This window comes from Eucalyptus grandis, chromosome 7 (genome assembly GCF_016545825.1).
Source record: "Eucalyptus grandis isolate ANBG69807.140 chromosome 7, ASM1654582v1, whole genome shotgun sequence".
NCBI classification, from domain to species: Eukaryota; Viridiplantae; Streptophyta; class Magnoliopsida; order Myrtales; family Myrtaceae; genus Eucalyptus; species Eucalyptus grandis.
Genome location: NC_052618.1, coordinates 57,524,966 through 57,546,127, shown reverse-complemented (window position 1 = coordinate 57,546,127; position 21,162 = coordinate 57,524,966). Strand labels below are relative to the sequence as shown.

Here is a 21,162-nt window from a genome sequence, read left to right as displayed (position 1 = left end):
TAGTCCGAAGGTCGGCAGACTCGTTGGTTAAAGTCCGAAGACTTAGGACAGCGAGACTCAAGACTCAAAGTTTATCCTCATTGACGAGTCTCTAATCCGTTGAAGAAAGGTTATCCTTAACTGGATGTTTTGTTCGAGATTTAACCTTATCATCCGGAGAAGATCTCGTGGTTGGAGAAGACATATAAGAATCCTTTGATTGATCAAGATTGATTCAATGACTGAAGATTCGATGATTATCTAAATATTATTGGAAGGTTCTACTTATGGAAACCGAGATCCGATTGTATGGGCGAACAGGATTGATGGGCTATCAACACGTTCCTTTAATAGCTCGAACAATCTTCCTAATTGATTCCGTCCAACGGGTAGATTGGAGGAATTCCTTTGGTAAGTGCCAACGGGTATGATGGCATAAAGGAGTATATAAGGAAGACGTTCTTAGCTGTTCGAGGTGTGCGCGATAGAAGAATTCCAAAGTCCGAAGCTCCTATTTGTTTAGATAAATCTTTTGAGCGAATACTTGTATACAAAAGAGAGTCTATATTTGTGAGAGACCTTGAGGAGGTGTGGTAAAACATCTACTTTGTGGAATCAAGGCAAAGCGTGTGCTGTAACTTCTCTTTTGATCATAGTGAAATCCAGCCGGTGGGAAAATGTCGGTGCGGAAGAGTGAACGTAGGCTTGGAATAAGCCGAACCACTATAAATCCTGTGTTCAATTTTCTCTTCCTCACTTTCTCTATCTCAATCGTATTTCATTTTGTTAATTAAGAGAGAATTTACTTTCTATCATATGTTAAGAATCGCTTCCGTATATCGATAAATTATTTAGGCACCTATTCACCCCCCTCTAGGTACTCATACTAGCAATATCAGTCTGTCAATCGAAGGAAGATAGATGATAAATTGACATGAGCAAGCTTGTGCATTATTGCCTTTTCCTATTGTCTTATAGGATGAAAATGCACAACAATTCGAAGGAAGGGTATCTTCTTCGGCACTCAACATACCATCTCAGTATCTTGTCAAACATTATAAAACCGGACTGGAAAGAACTTCTTTCCTTGGGTCGGCCATGCGCTGGCCCGTATCAAGATCATTGGACCCCCCACCCAAAATACAAAGCCGAACACGACTAAGAAGAGAAAAGGGAAGCCAGTTGCCGTAAACCTCACGGAAAAGTCTCATGCCCATATGCCCAAAACCGAAAGCAAGAAGACAGGTCATCTTGCTACAGATCGAGCCTTAGCTTCTTGCAGCGGAAGGTTGCGTTTGTCTAAAGCGATCCAGGAGACGGCCACAATGAGACTCTAGATGATGGATAGAGGACAGAGGCCTTTCCAAGGGATTGTTTCGGACTTCATCACCAATGGCATAATATTAGACTATCACGTTTCTTGGAGGAATTGTCATATCTTGAATCTTGAAACCTTTTCAACGAGTGAGATCTATACTTCTCTGCTTCTGCGCTCATGACCAAGATCAACCTGGCTCAGTGCAGTACTTCTGCAGCGTCGGCTGCCTCACCATAAAATACTTTTAATATTGTGCAATGTAAAAATGCGGAAGTACAATTTTGCTCATTGAGCGCGAAACAGTAATAACGCAGGCATTCACAAAGTCTTCTCAAATCACATATGTCAATCGGATAGCACCGTAATAGAAAAGAAATGTCAATGAAGAAAAGATGACATGATTCACAAAACTCTTAGTATGTTGAGGAAGAAACATCACACTAAAAATTCAATCGCATTTTCAATAAAAGAGAATGGATGAGCAGGGAAGAAATGATAGACTACAATATGCCTTAAAGCAACTACGTAATAGTTGCATGTTAGGGATTTAAGTTGCATTATTTACTTAATGGGAAAGAAATATTTATTCATCGTCCCATTTATATGAATGAATCCATAAGATCAGTCGCTGTTGAACTTAATCTTAAAGGATTAAGAATATGTGTGACATGTTTGTAGTTAAACTAAATCTTTAAACAATTTTGGTCAATGGATCATTGAGAGAATATTAATGATATTGTTGAGACCGGCGTGTTCTCAAGCTTCACGATTCAGTATTGGATACCTGAAGAGATGATGAGTCACAAGTTATTGGATATAGTGATATCCGAACTAGAATATAAGTACTTGTCTAGGACAAATTCACTGAACATGATATGCATAGAACAATTAGTAACATGGAAAGCTTTTAGCGAGATGACTAATCATTTGTGCTTTGGTCATGTGTAAGATCCTTAGACTTGAGGCACAATGCTGACTTGTATGTTACATGACTATGACTCATAAGTGCACATATTAACGTTTAATTGAACCGTTTTTTGTAATTGACGCCGATAGTTTGTTTACATATGAAGACACATGCGTGCGCAATATGAAATGTCTTCTTGTTATATGTATGTAGATATACAAGATAAAAATTGATATTGTACATGATCTAATTGTGACAATGTATTGAAATCCTTGTTTGAGGTTGTAACCAAGAATGAGTGGTTCATATCTCGTAAAATACATGTCAGTTAGATTTGGGCATACGATCGAATTAGTAACTTGACAAACAATTTCATGGCCTTTTTTTGATCAAGACATAGTGCGACAGAAGGATTGAATTACAAGGTTGCCAAAGTTGAGGGGTTCATTATGTTCTTGAAATATTCATACTGTTTGGATAGTTATGATATTTTTGCCAAATGTCGCTCATGATTTATAGGAATTAGAGATTAATCGGGATAATCAGTTCTCTCAATTATACTAATGTGTTAGTACAAATCCTACTACTAGTTATGTGATAAACATAGGGATGTCACATACCATAATCAATTAGAATGTCACTTGAACGGAAGAGACAATATTGTAAATGTGTTTGCAATTTAGCCTATTAGATTGAGTTGGGCTGAAAATAAAAGATCCGAAAGAGGTTTCAGACTTTACAGTCGAATCAAAGATCTATAGCGAGTTTCGAACTTTAAGGCAGAGTCAAAGATGTTCAAATTTAACGACCGAATTAATAATTTGATGTGAGTTTAGAATTAATAGCCCCATTAATGATCTAAAGTGAGTTCAAAATTAATAGCCAAATTAATGATCTTTAGACTTAATAGCTAAATTAAATATCAGAGATGGTTTCAAATTTAACAGTCACATTAATGATCTAAAATGGTTTAAGACTTAATGACTAAATTGAAGATCTAAAATTGTTTCAGATTTAATAGTCACATTAAAGATCTGAAACAATTTCAGAATTGGTAGTTTAATGATCTGAAACGGTTTTAGATTCAAACGACCAATTAATATTCTAAAATGGTTTCAGATGTAACGGTTAAATTAAAGTTTTGCAATGGTTACAAAGTAAATGCCCAGAATAAAGACTTGTGATGATTACAAATTAATATCTAGAATAATGCTTTATAATGATTACAAAATCAATACCCAAAGTAGTGTCTGAAACTGTCTCAAAACTTACGTCCCTCGGGTGTTCAGCCGAATTAATTCTCTAAAATAGTTTTAGAGTAAATGAGCTGAATTAAATGTGATTTGGAACTAGTTATAAAAAGTGATTGAGAGAGAGGATCAAATGGATGATCAACAATGGTTAAGTGATGACAGTGATCAATTAAATAGTCACACACAAGAGCAATTGCTAGCACAATCGTCATGGTAAGCTCTCTCAAATTTCTCTTTACCGTCGACGCAAGTTGGTGGTGTATTTGAACTAGAGGGCCGACATTTGTGGAGCTGGAACTGAAAAACATCAAAACTAGAGTGCGTTAGAACTTGCGCCATGAGGAGATCAAACGTTTGTAGTCAAGATCTAAAGAACTTCAAAACCAATGCTACAAAGATATCGGGCATTTGCGGTCTCGATCTGAACATATTAAAAGAATGTCAAAACCAATAATATGAGAACATCAGATACTCATGGTTAGAATCTGAAAAACATCAAAACTAAAATTTTTGAGTAAGGACCAACGGCAATGTGTTTATCCTCCTTCTGTTTTCTATATGTTTTTATTAAAATGCACGAATAATTCTTTTTATAAATATGTGTATGGGCATTTTTACTTCCGCTGCGAATCATTTTGATTCGAATTTACTTATACATCTATTCTTTTTTATCGAAACAAAATCCCAACAGAAATCTCTTGGAAAAGCACTAAGAACTCTTTAAAGAGACAAAGGAAACATAAATATCTAATCGATCAATCCCATCTATGCCAACTCATAGTTGAAAACGGAAGATCACGCAATTTTCGGGACAGATTTCCTATATAATTTGGATTGTTAAATAAAAGAGTAAAAAGAAGAATTTCAACCGCGGATGATTTTAAAAAGATAGAAACTTACAAACACTTAAGAAAAATTATTGACTATAATATAATTTATGGTACTTTTGACTAAGAAAATCTACGACATATGGGGATCACTCACTGATAGGGCCTTTCAATTATGCAGTAATGCTACGATCATAGAGACAAGTTACTAAGAACAGGACAAAAAAAGATCAATCATGAATTCAAGTTGATTACAATTTTTCATGGAAAGTTCAGGACGGTCGGATATTCAACCTCACAAGAGTTTTAAAAATATTACCATATGTGAAGAATGGTTATTAACTTGTATTTTACAAAGATTGGTAGGAAAATTACAATTATTCAGGATAATTACTAAGCATAACTACCATCACATACAACAATTCGAGGTATTTTACTAGGTTATTACTTAATTACTAAGTATTAATACTTGTTGCGAACTCCATAGATAAATTACGATGCATAAAGGTAAATTACTAGTTACAAAGGCAAATAAGTTATGACCATATTGGTAAGTCATAATCCATAAAGCACAGTCACTACCTTTAAGTGTAATCAACCTCACTATAATTTTAAGTAAATCATGTCAAATTCAAGAAATTTATGGTTCCATTTGGTTCCGGGAAAATTTCAAATAAGGGCTCGAATTTTTTTAAACGAGGAAGTACTTTAGTATTTTTAAATAATGGCATGAAATTGACATTGCTTCAAATAAAGGCCTAAAATGGCTATATTAGTATCAATTAATGGCCTACTCTTGCCGATTCGTTGGCTGGCAAAAAATTCCGATTGAACAGAGTATTTTATTCCAAATACAAATTAAATTAAATTAGATTAAAAAATTTAAATTTAAAATTAAAAAAAAAAAAAAAAACAAAGGTGAGAGGGAGCCCCCTGCTTGTGGGCGTTGCCCTATCATTGGTGGGCAGCGGCGATGGCTGGCGGGCCCTCACCAAAGATGGGAGAGGATGGCGACCCTCTCCAAAATTTAGGTGAGGGTCGCTAGCCCTCATGCAAGCTTGATGGCCCTCACCTAGTGCCTCCAAACCTCGCCACCTAGGTTAGGGGGCACTAGGTGAAGGCCAATGGGTCCTCGCTAGGACAAGAAAGGGTGGCGACCCTCTCTTAGATCTAGGCGAGGGTCGCCGGCCATTGTCGCCGTGACGGCCACAAATGGGAAGGATCCCTCTCGCGTGTTCTTTTTTTTTTAGTTTTTTTTTTGTAAAGAAACAATAGAAAATAATAAAAAAATTTAAAAGACGAAATTGCTCTTCATCAAATAATGAGTTCAGGCCCTTATTTAAAATTAATATGACTACTTGAGACTCTTATTTAAAAGAAAGTCTACTTTAGACCCTTACTTGAAAAAATGGGGACACTTCAGCCTCTTAGTTAAAATAATGTCCACTTCAAACTCTTATTTGAGAAAATAAATAAACTTTAAACTCCTATTTATGATTTTCACTTTGGTTTGTGAAAAATAAACAATTTGAGAAAATATAATATATATATATATATATATATATATATATTTAAATGATCGCTTGTATCGCTCACAAAAATAAATAAACAAAAAGTATTTTCATCAATTACGAAAATGTTCAAACATAAATTGTCATGGATAATAAAAACATCCTAAATTGACTAATTAACTTAAGAGATATAAGCGATTACTTTTAAGATAACGTTTTCCAATTTGTTCACTTTTCTTGAATTACGTGGAGCCTACAGTGACGAAACGGTTCCTTTTTTTTATCTTATGGGACTGTAGGAAAATGAACCAAATAACTGTGTCTTGTGATCTTAGAGATGAAATGAACAGACACCCGAAAGAAAAAGAAAATGTGACATTCAGTTCTATCTTAACATCCTTTTCTGGTCTCTCTCTTCTTTCTTTTTTCTTTTTGTCGAACTTTCCTGGTCATTTGGAAAGCCATTCCTTGCCGCTTTATTGTTGCTTTTCTAAAGGTCGTTTACTTTTGACAAAACTAGAAAGCTTTTACCTGGGGATCCAATCTCATTACATTTAGCCTTCGGCAAGAGCAGTCGGAACCGTACTTCACGTTTAGCATGAGCCCGCCGACACACCTTTCATAGAAGACTTGCGTTGATAACTCGGCTTATCATAGGGGCTAGATGAGTTGAATCCTTATCCCCATCGCCAATAAACTCGCCCCTCTGCCGAAGTGAATGGCGGGGTGGCAGAGCTTCTGGAATGGGGATTCGTCATGTGTTTAGGCAAAATAAAAGATTCAGTGGTCGCACAGATATGAATGGGACTTTACCAATGTATTTCAAAGTCTCTGTGGTAATATCAAACAATTTGGATTAATTTGGCCCGCAATAGTATTCCATCTTAGTCCTGTTGGAAAACATCACTATGGTGACGGTATAGTCAACAATACGACCGACAGACTTCTAGAACAGCTATTTCATTTTATGAACCCACCAACAGACCTTCTACAGAAGACGTGTCGATCACTTCAGACTTTAGAAGGGCTGTCCAAATTGAAGCGCTCACCTTGGTGCTAAAGCGAATAATGGAGCGGCGCTAATAGCCTAGTGGCATTTAACATTAATAAATGATTTAAAAAAAGGATGGAGATATACGAACTTTTTCTAGTGGATGGATCTTGCATATTGTAGATCTCTCAAACCTATGATTGAGATTGAAAAAGCTATCCATCGAAAACCCACACCATCCTTAAGCTTACACGCCCAACTCAAGGCTTCCTTCAATTAACTCCCAACCCGCAGGGCAAGTTAAACTTGCCTTATCGGAGACTTGTGTCCCTCACTTCACACTTCATAAATTGAACCCCTCACTCGCATGCTTAAACTGCAAAATGTGGTGGCGTCAAATCCTAAACCTCTTATGTTTCCTCCTTTACTTTCATTCGCCCCTTTTACATATCTCCTGCACCAATCCATATCCTGAGAGTCCTGCCTGTTGGAGAAATCTTCTTGAAGTGTTTTGAAGTTGACAAAACGTTTCTATCAGTCTAGTCTGAAGGCTTGCAGACTCTGCTGTTCAAAGTCTGAAGACCTCCGGACAGCCGAGACTCAAGACTCAAAGTCTATCCTCATTGTGAGTCTCTAATCCGTTGTAGAAATGTTATCAGAACTGGATGTTCCGTTGAGGATTTAACCTTATCAACCGGAGAAGATCTCGTGGCTGGAGAAGACATAACGGAGTCCTTTGATTGATCGAAGATTGACTCGATAAATTGAAGATCCGGTGATTGCATAAATATTATTGGAAGGTTCGCTTTTTATGGAAACCGAGATCCCGATTGTATGGGCGAACAGATTGATGGGCTATCAACACGTTCCTTTAATAGCTTGGACAATCTTCCTAATTGATTCCGTCCAACGGGTAGATTGGAGGAATTCCTTTGGTAAGTGCCAACGGGTATGATGGCATAAAGGAGTATATAAGGAAGACTGTCTTAGTTGTTCAAGAAGTGCGCGATAGAAGAATTCCAAAGTCTGAAGCTCTTTTTGTTTAGACAAATCCTTTGAGCGAATACTTGTATACGAAAGAGAGAGTCTATATTTGTGAGAAATCTTGAGGAGGTGTGGTAGAACATCTACACTTTGTGGAATCAAGGCAAAGCGTGCCGTGTAACCTCTCTCTTGTTCATAGTGGAATCCAGCCAATAGGCTGTCGGTGAAGAAGAGTGGACGTAGGCTTGATATAAGCCGAACCACTATAAACCGCGTGTTCAATTTTCTCTTCTCTCAGTCTTACTTTGATTATCGTTTCCTCCAACTGTCTAGTATTGTGCAATTGATTGAGAAAAATTCTTTATATACCTATTCATCCCCCTCTAGGTACTCATACTAGCAATATCACTGCCCACCCCGCAACCCACCTTCTCCCACCTCCCCTGCCTCCTACTCCTCCCTCGCCTTGCCCTCCCGATCAATGCAATGCCTTGCTCCATTTTTTGACTTCCTTCGTGATTGATAACACAGCATCACCTTCCAATTGTCTCATGTTTAGTCGTCCAAGGACAATGTCATGGTATAAGGAGGTGAACTGCTACTTGTGAGACGGTGTCAAATGCAATCATATCAATGGTAGCATCATCATTCTCAATCTTGCCTATAGTTGGCTTCATGGCGCTCTCCATCCCAATATCTCCCTCTTTCTCCTAATGCTTGAACAGTTGTGGTTGTCTTATAATAGCATTAGTGGGGAGATCCCAAGGTGGTTTTGGGGAATGAATCATGATACCCTGAAAATCTTAATGTTTTGTCATAACCTGCTTGAGGGGGGTATACAACATTTGCACCGGAAGAGATTGTCACGTCTTAACCTTGGCTCCAATGATTTCACCGGTGACATTCCCTCTTCAATTTGCCAATTGAGTTCACTTCAAATTTTAGATCTGGCTAACAATAATCTCTCGAGAAATGTGCCACCATGTTTTGGTAATATAACTAGTCTCCGAAGCCTAAGTTTGAGCAACAATAAATTGGAAGGGACATTACCGCGCTCTCTAGTTAAACTCGTCGACTTACAATCACTAAATCTTAGTCACAATGGGCTTAGAGGTATCTTCCCAAATTGGCTAGAAGCATCGGAATTGGGATCCCTTGATTTGCAATTCAACAATTTTCATGGTGAGATCAACCTCATTGCCTTTAGACTCTCACATTTATTTCTTACAATAACAATTTTACTGAACGGTTGCCAATAGAGGTTATCTCAAACACCTCATTATATATAATAGATTTGTCCAACAACAAGTTTGAAGGACCAATTCCACTTCCATCGCCAGTCACATTTTATTATTCCATTGCAAGTAATAATTTCATAGGAAAGATCTCTTCTTTGTTATGCAATGCCACCAAGCTCAAGGTCATTAACCTACCTAACAGCAGCTTAACCGGTAGCATGCCTCGATGCTTAAAAAATTTTAGCACTTGTTTGCAATTTTTGAACCTACAAATGAATCACCTTGAGGGCACAATTCCTCAATCATTTTCTTTGAGAAATAACTTGATGACTCTTGACTTGAGTGGAAATTGGATTGAAGGCACTTTGCCTTGATCCCTAGTCAATAGTGAATATTTGGAAGTTCTTAATCTCAGTGACAATCAGATAGAGGATACGTTCCTGAGATGGTTGGGAACTCTCCCAAAATTGAAAGTGCTCGTTTTAAGGTCCAACAATTTTAAGGATCTTTTGAACGTTCTCTAGAGAGCTCACTTTTTCCCATGTTACACATTTTAGACCTCTCAAATGACAATTTTGGGGGAGTTTTGCTAGCCAACTTGATAATGAACCTTAAAAGCATGATGAATGGTGAAAGTGAGCAAAACAAATCATTGTATATGACACGGTCTTCCGGAGACTGGTCATATGAAAATTCCATGACCGTGAAGATGAAAGGGCTAGTGGTTCATCTAGTAAAGATCTTGACTATCTTCACAACCATTGACTTGTTGGACAACTCTTTTCATGGGGATATCCCAGGAGTTATTGGACATCTTAAGTCTCTTGTAGGGCTCAATCTTTCTCATAACTACTTTACAGGTCCTATCCCTCCGTCTTTGGGGAACTTAACTAATCATTGATGGCTTGATCTTCTTCGAACAAGCTTAGTGGGGTAATTCCTAGAAAATTGGGAGATTTGACATTCCTTGAGTACTTAAACCTTTCAAAGAACCATCTCACCGGTTGAATTCCTCAGGACAAGCAATTGAGCACATTTTCAAACGACTCGTTCAATGAGAATCTAGGCTTATGTGGAACTCCATTGTCAAAAGCATGCCCTGAAGATTATCAACCTTCTCCACCATCATCCTCGTCAACTTTTGACCACAAAGGGCATGAGAATTGGTTTAAACATAAAGTGGTGTGGATAGGTTTTGCATCAGGAATCATAATTGGGATTTCCATAGTATATATTACATCTGAAACACAAAGGCCCAAATGGCTCACACAAGGTGTAATAATGTTGGAGAGAAGGGTCGCCGAGTGCATGGAGAAGCCAAACCGAAAGGCTATCAAATTTCATAGATAATGAAATTGTTGAGGAGATGTCTTTTTATATTGTTTAATATAGATTCAGTGAATAAAGATGTCACCTAATTAGCTTGAAAAGTCATTTCTCTTGAAGAGGTTAGTTTCTAATGTCTTCCTTATTAAGGAAATCCCTTATAATGTTTTGAATATGACAAAATAAATCAAAGGCTATTAACGTGTTTAATGGTTGAGTAATAGACTATGTAGATGATAGAACATATAAAGAATATTATCAAAGTTTATACTTAAAAGAACTAGAAAACAAACTATATGCTGAAGCTGAACTCATTCAAACTGTGTCCAGGCCTTAAGGCTAAATATGTTCAGAAGCATAATATGTTCAAACTTATGTTCAGATTGTAAAGTCTATTTCCGACTGAAGACACTCAAACTCTACTTCAGACACCCTGCTTTGGGCTTTCAGCATTTTGGAAATGCAAGTCAACCTCTACCATTCATTCGTTGATTTCTTTTTCTTTTCTTTTTAAAACCAATCGTCTTCCCCACACCCCAATCGCCGTTAATCAGTGACGGAGTTTCATCGAATTTTATTTTTATATTTAAAAAAATAATAATAATAACTCTTTGCAAATGTTGGGTTTGCCTTCTTCTTCTTCTTCTTCTTCTTCTTTTGTCATTTTTATCTTTTAACAATCAATAGCCAACTTTTTATCGATACACTAGAATAATCATTAATTAACAAAAATGAATAATACTACAATAATTTTAAAAATATTCAAAGTTAAAAACAAACCTAAAAGAACCCTAGGCCAAGAATTGAGCTTTGCATCTACTCTATAATCAAATTCTTTTAATATAATTTTTAAATAAATTTACTAATATATATTTTTACATTACTTTCAACATGAAAATGTAAAATGCTATACAATCATTATTTCTTTTTGCAATTTTAAAAATGCTAAAACTAAAAACTTAATTTGGTTACACTAAAGGATTTTACCAAACAGTCTTGCATTTCCCTAAAGCACTTTTTAGTTATAGTTTACCGAACAGTCTAGCATTTCGGAAAACCCCTTTACCTCATAGGTATTTGCATTTTCCTAGGGGCATTTCCCCAAAGCCGAACCAAACGGGCCCTAAAGACACTCAGACTTTACATACAGAACGAGACATAAGTCCAAAACGTGACAAAGTCCAGAACGAAACACAAGTTTAAAACGTAGCAGACTCAGAACCAAGTATGTTCAGAACGAAACAACCTGACAAAACGTAACACAAGTCCCAAACATATAACGGCTAGTGATCTAACTTGGATTTTACATCAAGATTGATTTGATTAACTCAATCTAATTAATTAACAATTGGATATTGAATACAAGAACTTTCTATAAGAAGAAACTTTACTTATAGAAACCAAAATTCTATTTGTATGGGTGATCAGAATCAATTTGGGATTTTACTTCCATCACTTAATGGCTACTAAATCTTCTAGATACAGATCTATCCAATGGGCAGATGGGAAGATGATCCTCTAGATACTATCCAACAGCTAATTTAGAAGTGGAGGAGTATTTAAGGAGATTAAAGACCGATGAGCAAGTAAGAGACGGAGTATAGAATTTATAATTCTAAAGTCTAAGCAACCTTTGATCATACACTTGTCTTTGGTGAACTTAAACGTTTATAATCGTAAGAGAAATACCAAAAAAGTGATTTAGTGAGATAGTGTGATCTATCATTGAGTGTTTGCACTCAAAGTTGTAATCTCTTTTTGATTACATAGTGGAATCCAGCAGAAGACTGTCTTCGTGGGAAAGTTGGCGTAGGTTTGATCTAAGCTGAACAATTATAAATTTTGTGTTCTTATTCTATTCCCTAAACTCATTTATTTTATTTATAGTTCTATTTAACTGTTAAAATCTGAACTCGCTCAAAGTTTGTTGTTATTCAGACTCAGTTTCAAAAACAAAATATTTTTATTACTTTTTGCAAAAAAAAAAAAAATCTTCACACTTATTCACCCCCTCTAAATGTTTATACTAATACTTTCATTTCCTATATTTTATTTTGATGCAATTCCATATCGGTTGAATTAAGAAGATGAACCATGAGATCTATTAAGCACGCGACTTTAAAAAAAAAAAAAAAAAAAAGAAGAAGCAAAAGACAAAAAACAAAAATAAAAAATGAAGTGAACGCCATTAAATCTGTAGATATCTTTTCCATCTTCCTATGCGCCTAGCTTTTATTTATCCAGGAAGAATCAGAAGCAAAGACCTCACTTAACAATTTTGCCAAAGTTTTCAATAACTTAATCTACTGAGGAAATATGTTCTGAAGAATTAAACCAAAATTGTTGAAAGTCGCAGGTCGGTAGTAGATTGTGTGGACTGGAAGCTATTATACATTGTCCTTGATGGAGAACATGAGTCGACAGGGAAACGGAGAAATGGCGACTGACATATTCCAACATAATTAAAGATTTGATTCTTACGGATTCAAGAACAACCAACAAAGACTTCCTTGCTGTGTCCTTGCTGTGTATTATGTGGCAAAGATTGAATGATAATGGAAGCGATTCACCCGTGAAATCTATATCATCATATCAGTCTGTCAATGTCCATATTACGAGAATGCCTCGATGATAACTCCGGCGTCTCTTTTGTGTTGAGTCAATGAATAGAACTCTACGGCTCACCCAAAAATTTCCAATTGATTGCTCTTAATTTATGACGCGATGAATTCTGTAACGCAAGCCACGGAGCCAGCGTCCTGAAAAGAGAAGGCAATGGCTCAACTGGTACGGCCACTCTGGCAGTGGCCGAGGTTCCACCATCACCGCGCCGTCATCTCTCCCCCCTCTCCCTTGTATCCTTCACCCTTTGGAACGACGTCGCTGTCATCATCTTCATCATCCTGACCACTATCTGTTCCAGGCAGTGGTCCCTTCAGCACACCGCGACGTCCGCTACCAGCCGCGCGGGGCTCAGATTCCCCAACTGCCCGCCGCCGTACAATCCCTGAGAAGAGAACGGCAGCGACTCCTCCTCCGACGCCAAGAAGAGCCACGTCCAGAAGAAGCGCGAGGCTCGGCGCGCCGTCCACTGGGGCATGGAGCTCACTTCTTTCTCCAATTCCCATATCAAGCGCATCCTCGGGTACTACCGGGGAAAAGAATGTAACCACCAGATGTCGCGATTTGGAGCTTTCACGGGCTTCATGGAGTGGCCCAATAGCGTAGCATTACAGATTGATCCTTGCCTTTGGAATGGGGAATTGCAGAGTGGCTTCAATGGAGCAAGAGGTGTTGGACGCTCTGATGCTTGCGGGGTGATGCTTCTGCAATGCGTGGTTGTTTCTCTCGAGGCGTTTGGTCTGAGTTTTTAGCTGCTCATGCGGTTGAGATGTTTGTTGAATTGTCGCAGAGACTGGGACCCGATGTTCGAGAAGAAAAGCGAGGGCAGTTCGATTAAATCGGTAATATCACATTTCGTTCCTGCATTTGTGAGTGCGTGCGCGCGCCCCTGGGAGAATTTATTTACCTTTCTTGCCGGTTCACCTCTTATCTTGTTTGCCATGCTTGGCTATTGCCAAGTGAGTTCTCGGGGTGCAAAATAGTTCTTGGACGAAGAAGCTCTTCTCTTGCCGCTTTTTCTTCGTTAGATTGAACATGATTATTTGAGCTTGTAATTTTGAAATGCTTGGATGGTACTTACGGTATAGCTCCTTCAGCATATATTGATGTAAGATAAGCAACTGCTAATGCTGTGGCTCGAGAAAGGCCTGTATGAATTCTCCAGCTGTGCCAAAAATCTGAAATTTTGCTTGCTTGTTGAACTATTTTTTTCCATTTCCAGATGGAACATAATGTCTTTGGTTTTTTTCCTCTTCTGTCTCATTAAGTTGTGTTCTACAGAATATTAACAAGAGGTTTTAACTCAATGATTCGTTGATGCCTCATGCGGATTTTGCGTGATTAGTCCAAAAACAAAAGCAATCTCAAGGAAATCCGTATAATTGTGCATAGTCTGCCCACCGAAGAAAGATAGACAATAAATCAACTCGAGCAAGCTTGTGTATGATTGCCTTTTGCTATTGTCTTATAGGATGAAATTGCCCAACAATTCGAAGGAAGGGTATCTTCTTTGGCACTCAACATACAAACTCAGCATCTCTTGTCAAACCTTACAAAACCGGACCAGAAAGAACTTCTTTCTTTGGGTCGGCCAAGCGCTGGTCCGTATCAAAGATCATTGGACCCCCAACCCAAAATGCAAAGCCGAACACAACTAAGGAGAAAAAAAGGAAGCCTGTTGCTGTAAAGCGTAAACCTCATGGAAAATCCTCATGCCCATAATGCCCAAACCCGAAAGCAAGAAGACAGGTCATCTTACTATAGATCGAGCCTCACCTTCTTGCAGCGGGAGGTTGCATTTGTTTATAGCGATCCAGGAGATGGCCACAATGAGACTCCAAATGATGGACAGAGAGACGGAGGCTTTTCCAAGGGATTGTTACGGATTACAGAGGAAGATGCTCCGTAGTTCATCACCGATGGTGTGAAATTAGACTACCACGTTTCTAGGAGGAATCAGCGTACCTCGGATCTCGAAACCTTTTTAACGAGCGAGATCTATACTTCTCTACTTCCACACTCATGACCAAGATCAACCTGGCTCGATGCAGTACTCTTGCACAGCTTTGGCTGCCTCACCATAACAATTTTTTTATATTGTGCAATGTAAAAATGTGGAAGCACAATTTTTCTCGTCGAGCTCGATATAGTAAATAATAGGATCATTCACAAAGTCTTCTCAATTCACGTATGTCAATCGGGTAGCACCGTAATGGAAAAGAAATGTCAAGGAAGAAAATATCACATAATTCGCAAAAATCTTTACTATCTTTGAGGAAGAAACATCACACTGAAAATTTAATCGCATTTTCAGCAAAAGAGAATGGATGAGCGTGGAAAAAAATGGACAGTGCAGAGAAATCTCCTTGGTAAGGCACTAAGAAGTCTCTAGAGGGACAGAGGAAACATAAAATCTGAATCAATCAATCCCATGCTAACTCATAGTTGAATACTGGAGATCACGCAATTTTCGGGACCGATCTCCCATATAACTTTGATTGTCAATTAAAAGTAAAAAAAGAATTTCAACCGCTGATGATTTTGAAAAGCTGGAAACTCACAAACACTAAAGAAAAATTGCGGACTATATTATGACTTATGGTACTTTTGTTTAAGAAAAACTACGACATATGAGGATAATTACTCACCAAATGGGCCTTTCAATTATGAAGTAATGCTACGATTATGGAGACAAGTTACTAAGAGTAGGAAAAAAAGATTAATGATGAATTCAAGTTGATTAAAATTTTTGATGGAAAGTTCGGGACGGTTGGATATTCAACCTCACGAGAGTTTAAGATATATTATTATGCGAAGAATGGTTATTAACTTGTATTTTAAAAAGACTTGTAGGAAAATTACAATTGTTCAGGATAATTACTAAGCATGACTGCCATCACATACAACACTTCGAGGTATTTTATTAGCTTATTGCTCAATTACTAAGTATTAATATCTTAATGTTACGAACTCCATAGATTAATTACCATTCATAAAGGTAAATTACTAGTTGCAAGGGCAAATAAGTTACAACCATGCTGGTAAGTTACAATCCATAAAGTACAATCGCTATCCATAAGTGCAATCAACGTTACTATAATTTTAAGTAAATTACGTCAAATTCAAGAGATTTATAGCTTCGTTTGTTTCGCCAAGAAAAGAACTATTTAGATAATATATTTATAAAAAAAAACGATCTCTTGTATTGTTTACAAAAATGAATGAACAAAATGAATTTTCATCAATCACGAAAATGTTCAAAAATAAATTATTATGGATAATGAAAACATTTTAAATCGACTAATTATCTGAAGCGATATAAGCGATTACTTTTATGTCCTGTTTGGTAACCATCCAAATAGAGCCAAATTCTAATTCTTTGTTCCCGGGGATAGTTTGGGAATAGAATCGCGTTTGGTAAAATTTTGTTCCGGAAACAAATTTCTTATTTTTTTTTCCGAAGTAGATTTGGAACAGAATCAAAAAAAAAAAGTTGATTCTTGTTTGGGGAACAAATCTAAGAATCAAAACAACTCTTCTTCTTCCATTTTCTCTTCTTCTTCTTCTCTTTTCTTATTCTTCATCGACCGCCCATGCGCCACCGTCCACCACTGCCGGTCACCGACGAGGCCCGCTTGGCCCCAGCGAGGCTCGCCTAGCCCCACCAGTGGCCAGGCGGGCCTTGCCCAGTCAACAACCTTTGAAAAAGCAAAAATAAAGCAGCAAGAAATGACTTTCCAAATGACCAGAAAAGGACATTAAGGCAAAACTGAATGTCACGTTTCCTTTTTCTTTCAAGTGATTTAGTTCATTTCATCTCTAAGATCACAAGACACCATGATTTAGTTCATTTTCCTAGAGTCCCCAATAAGAAAAGACAAAAGGAAATGTTTCTTCATTGTAGGCTTCCTTTGTTATGCAAAAATAAGTAATCTAAGGGCACGTTTGGTAATGATTATATTCCCAGGAGTAGATTCTGATTAAAAATGATTTTTTTTATTCTGTTCTCGGGAACAGATTCTAAGCATTTTAAACTATTTGGTAACTGTCCAAAAAATTTTATTTTGGAATAGAATTGTGTTTGGTACCGTGCTCATTAATTCTATTCCAAATCAATTTCTTTTAATTTTTAAATAATTTGTATACTCTTTTCTTTTTTTCTTTTCTTTTTTTCCTTTTTTTTCCTTTTCTTTTCTTTTTTTTTTTTTTTTTTTCTTTTTCTCCTATTCTTCTTCTTCAAGCCGATGACCTCACCAAAGCGTTGCCGGCACTCATCGACCAAGCCTCGGTGAGGCTAGGCGAGCCTAGAAAAGAAAATGAAAAAAAAATGAAAAAAGTATAAAAATTATTTAAAAATTAAAAGAAATTGATTTGGAATAGAATCAATGAGCACGGTACCAAACACAATTTTATTCCAGAATAAAAAAATTTGGACAGTTACCAAACAGCTTAAAATGCTTAGAATCTGTTCCCGGGAACAAAATAAAAAAAAAAAATCATTTCTGATCAGAATCTACTTCCGGAAACAGAATCGTTACCAAACGCATCCTTAGATTACTTATTTTTGCATAACAAAGGAAGCCTACAATGAAGAAACATTTCCTTTTGTCTTTTCTTAGCGGGGACTCTAGGAAAATGAACTGAATCATGGTGTCTTGTGATCTTAGAGACGAAATTAACTAAATCACCCGAAAGAAAAAGGAAACGTGACATTCAGTTCTACCTTAACGTCCTTTTCTGGTCATTTGGAAAGCCATTTCTTGTTGCTTTATTTTTGCTTTTCCAAAGGTTGTTGACTCTTGACAAAACTAGAACGCTTTTACATGGGAATCCAATCTCGTTATAATTAGACTTCGGTGAAAGCAGTCGGAACCGCAATTCACGTTTGGCATAAGCCAACCGACACACCTTTCAGGGAAGACTTGTGTTCATAACATGGCCAATTAAACGGGCTATATGAGTTGAATCCCTATCCCCACGGCCAATAAACTCACTCCTCCGCTGAAGTAAATGATGGGGTGGCAGAGCTTCTGGTACGGGACTCAAGTCATATGTTTAGGCAAAATGAAAAAATTCAGCGATCGCACAAATAGGTATGAAACTTTACCTATGTATTTCAAAGTCTCTCTGGTAATATTAATCAATTAGGACTAATTTGGCCCGCGATAGTCCTCCATCTTAGCCCTGTTGGAAAACATCACTATGGTAATGGTATAGTCAACAATACGACCGACAGAGCTTTTAGAGAAGCTAGTTCATTTTGTGAACTCACCAAGTGACCTTCTAGAGAAGACATGTCGATCACTTCACAAGGGTTGTCCAACTTAATGCGCTCACCCGCGTGCTAAAGTGAATAATGGAGTGACGTTAATAGTCTAGCGGCATTTAAAATTGATAAATGATTACCAAAACAAAAAATGGTGGGGATCTAATGGCTTTTTCTAGTGGGTGGATCTTGCATACTAAATTAACTCCCAACCCACAAGGCAAGTTGAATTCGTCTTATCAGAGACTTGTGTCCCTCACTTCACACTTAATAAATTGAACCCCTCGCTTGCTTAAACTGCAAAATGGGGTGGCATCAAACCCTCAACCTCTTCTACTTCCTCCTTTTCTTTCACTCGCCCGTTTTACATATCTCCTGCATCAATCCATATCCCGATAGTCCTGCCCACCCCCAACCCCCCTCCCACTGCCTCCCTCGCCTTGCTTTCCATATCAACGTGATGCCTTGGTCCATTTTGCGAATTCCTTCGTGATTGATAGCACGGCGTCCCCCACCAATGGATTCTACCCTTGTCATCCAAAGACAAAGTCATGGAATAAGGGGGTGGACTGCTGCTCATGGGACGGTGTCCAATGTGACCAATTCATGGGTGGCGTCATCAGCCTCGGTCTTGGCTGTAGTTGGCTTCGTGGCGCTCTCCATCCCAATATCTCCCTCCATCTCCTAGACCTTAAATATCTGGACTTGTCTTTCAATAGCATTAGTGGGGAGATCCCAAGGTGGTTTGGGGGAATGATTCATGATACATTGGAAGTTGATCTTTCCAATAACCAGCTTGAGGGGGGTATACAACATTTGCTCTCAAAGAGATTGTCCATTCTTGACCTTTCCTCCAATAATTTCACCGGTGAGATCCCCTCTTCGATTTGCCTATTGAGTTCACTTCAAAATTTATATTTGTATAAGACTAATCTATCGGGGAATGTGCCATCATGTTTTGGTAATATAACCAATCTCCAATTTCTAAGTTTGAGCTACAATAGATTGGAAGGGACATTACCGCGCTCGCTACTTAGACTCGTCGACTTAAAATCGCTAGATCTCAGCCACAACGAGTTTAGTGATATCTTCCCACATTGGCTAGAAGCACCAAATCTGGAAGTCCTTAATTTGCAATCCAACAATTTTCATGGTGAGATCAACCTCACTTCCTTTAGTCGCTTTTTTTTATTTATTGGCGAAAACAATTTTATTGGACGGTTGCCCATAGAGGTTTTCTCAAACTCCTCCTTAAAAATAATAGATTTATCCAACAACAAGTTTGAAGGGCAAATTCCACTTCCGTCGCTGAGCACAAGTTATTATTCCATTGCAAGTAATAATTTCATGGGAAAGATCCCTTCTTTGTTATGCAATGTCACCATGCTTAAGGTCATTGACTTGCTTAACAACAACTTAACCGGTGGCTTGCCTCAATGCTTAACAAATTTTAGTATCAATTTGCAAGTTTTGAACCTGCGAATGAATCACTTTGAGGGCACAATTCCTCAATCAATTTCTTCAAGAAATAACTTGATGACTCTTGACTTGAGTGGAAATTGGATAGAAGGCACATTGCCCCGATCATTGATCAAATGTGAAAATTTGGAAGTTCTAGATCTCAGTGACAATCAAATAGATGATACCTTCCCAACATGGTTGGGAACTCTCCCAGAATTGAAGGTACTCGTTTTAAGGTCCAATAATTTTAAGAATCTTTTAAACGTTCCTAGGGGAGCTCCCCTCTTTCCCATGTTACACATTTTAGACCTCTCCAACAACAATTTTGGTGGTCCTTTGCCGGCCAACTTGGTGATGAACCTTAAAAGCATGATGAATGGTGAAGATGGGCAAAACAAATCATTGTATATGACACAATCACCGTCTTCCAGAGCGTGGTCATATGAAAATTCCGTGACCGTGAGGATGAAAGGGCTAGAGATTCAGCTAGTAAAGATCTTGACCATCTTCACAACCATTGACTTGTCGAACAACTCTTTTCATGGGGATATCCCGGGAGTTATTGGACATCTTAAGTCTCTCATAGGGCTCAATCTTTCTCATAACAAGTTTGCAGGTTCCATCCCCCTGACTCTGGGGAACTTGACTAATCTTGAATGGCTTGATCTTTCTTCGAACAAGCTTAGTGGAAAAATTCCTAGAAAATTGGGAGATTTGACATTCCTTGGGTACTTAAACCTTTCAAAGAACCAGCTCACCGATCGAATTCCTCAGGACCAGCAATTGAGCACATTTTCAAATGACTCGTTCAATGAGAATCCAGGCTTATGCGGAACTCCGTTGTCAAAAGCATGCCCTAGCGATGCTCAACCTCCTTCACCATCATCCTCGTCAATTTTTGACCATGAAGGACATGAGAATTGGTTCAAACAAAAAGCGGTGTGGATAGGTTATGCATCGGGAATTGTAATTGGGATTTCTATAGCATATATTGCATTTGAAACACGAAGACCCAAGTGGCTCATGCAAGGTGTGAGAATGTTGGAGAGAAGGGCAGCCGAGTGGATGGAGAAGCCAAAGCGGAAGGCCATCAAATTTTTTAGAAAATGAAATTGTTGAGGAGATGTCTCTTTATATTGTTTAATATAGATTCAGTTAAAGATGTCACCTGACTAGCTTGAAAAGTCATTTCCCTTAGGGACGTTTGTTTCTAATGTCTTCCATATCTATTGTTTTGATGCAACTCCATATCAGTTGAATTAAGAAAGAAGAACAATGACATCTATTAAGCACATGGCTTTAAAAGGGAAAAAAAACAAAATGAAGCAAGTGCCATTAAAATTTGTAGTTATCTTTTCCATGTTCTTATGCCCCTAGCTTTATTTGTCTATGGAGAATCAGAAGTGAAGACCTCACTTGATAGATCAGCCAAAGTTTTCAATAGCTTAATATGCTGTGGAAATACGTCCTGAAGAATTA

General features: G+C 37.8%; 1 protein-coding gene and 1 long non-coding RNA gene across 2 annotated transcripts; both read left to right on the top strand.

Annotated features, from left to right (window-relative positions):
* Positions 1–12,873: 12,873 nt before the first annotated feature.
* On the top strand, positions 12,874–14,158 carry LOC120295544. The gene is made up of 2 exons (XR_005552928.1): positions 12,874–13,651; positions 13,747–14,158. It is a non-coding gene; the product is annotated as an uncharacterized LOC120295544 (long non-coding RNA).
* Positions 14,159–19,877: 5,719 nt separating this feature from the next.
* On the top strand, positions 19,878–20,793 carry LOC104455919 (putative receptor like protein 25). Its single transcript, XM_010070623.3, has 2 exons — positions 19,878–19,905; positions 19,991–20,793. The coding sequence occupies exons 1-2, from the start codon at positions 19,878–19,880 to the stop codon at positions 20,791–20,793; spliced, it is 831 nt and encodes a 276-aa protein (XP_010068925.3).
* Positions 20,794–21,162: the final 369 nt, after the last annotated feature.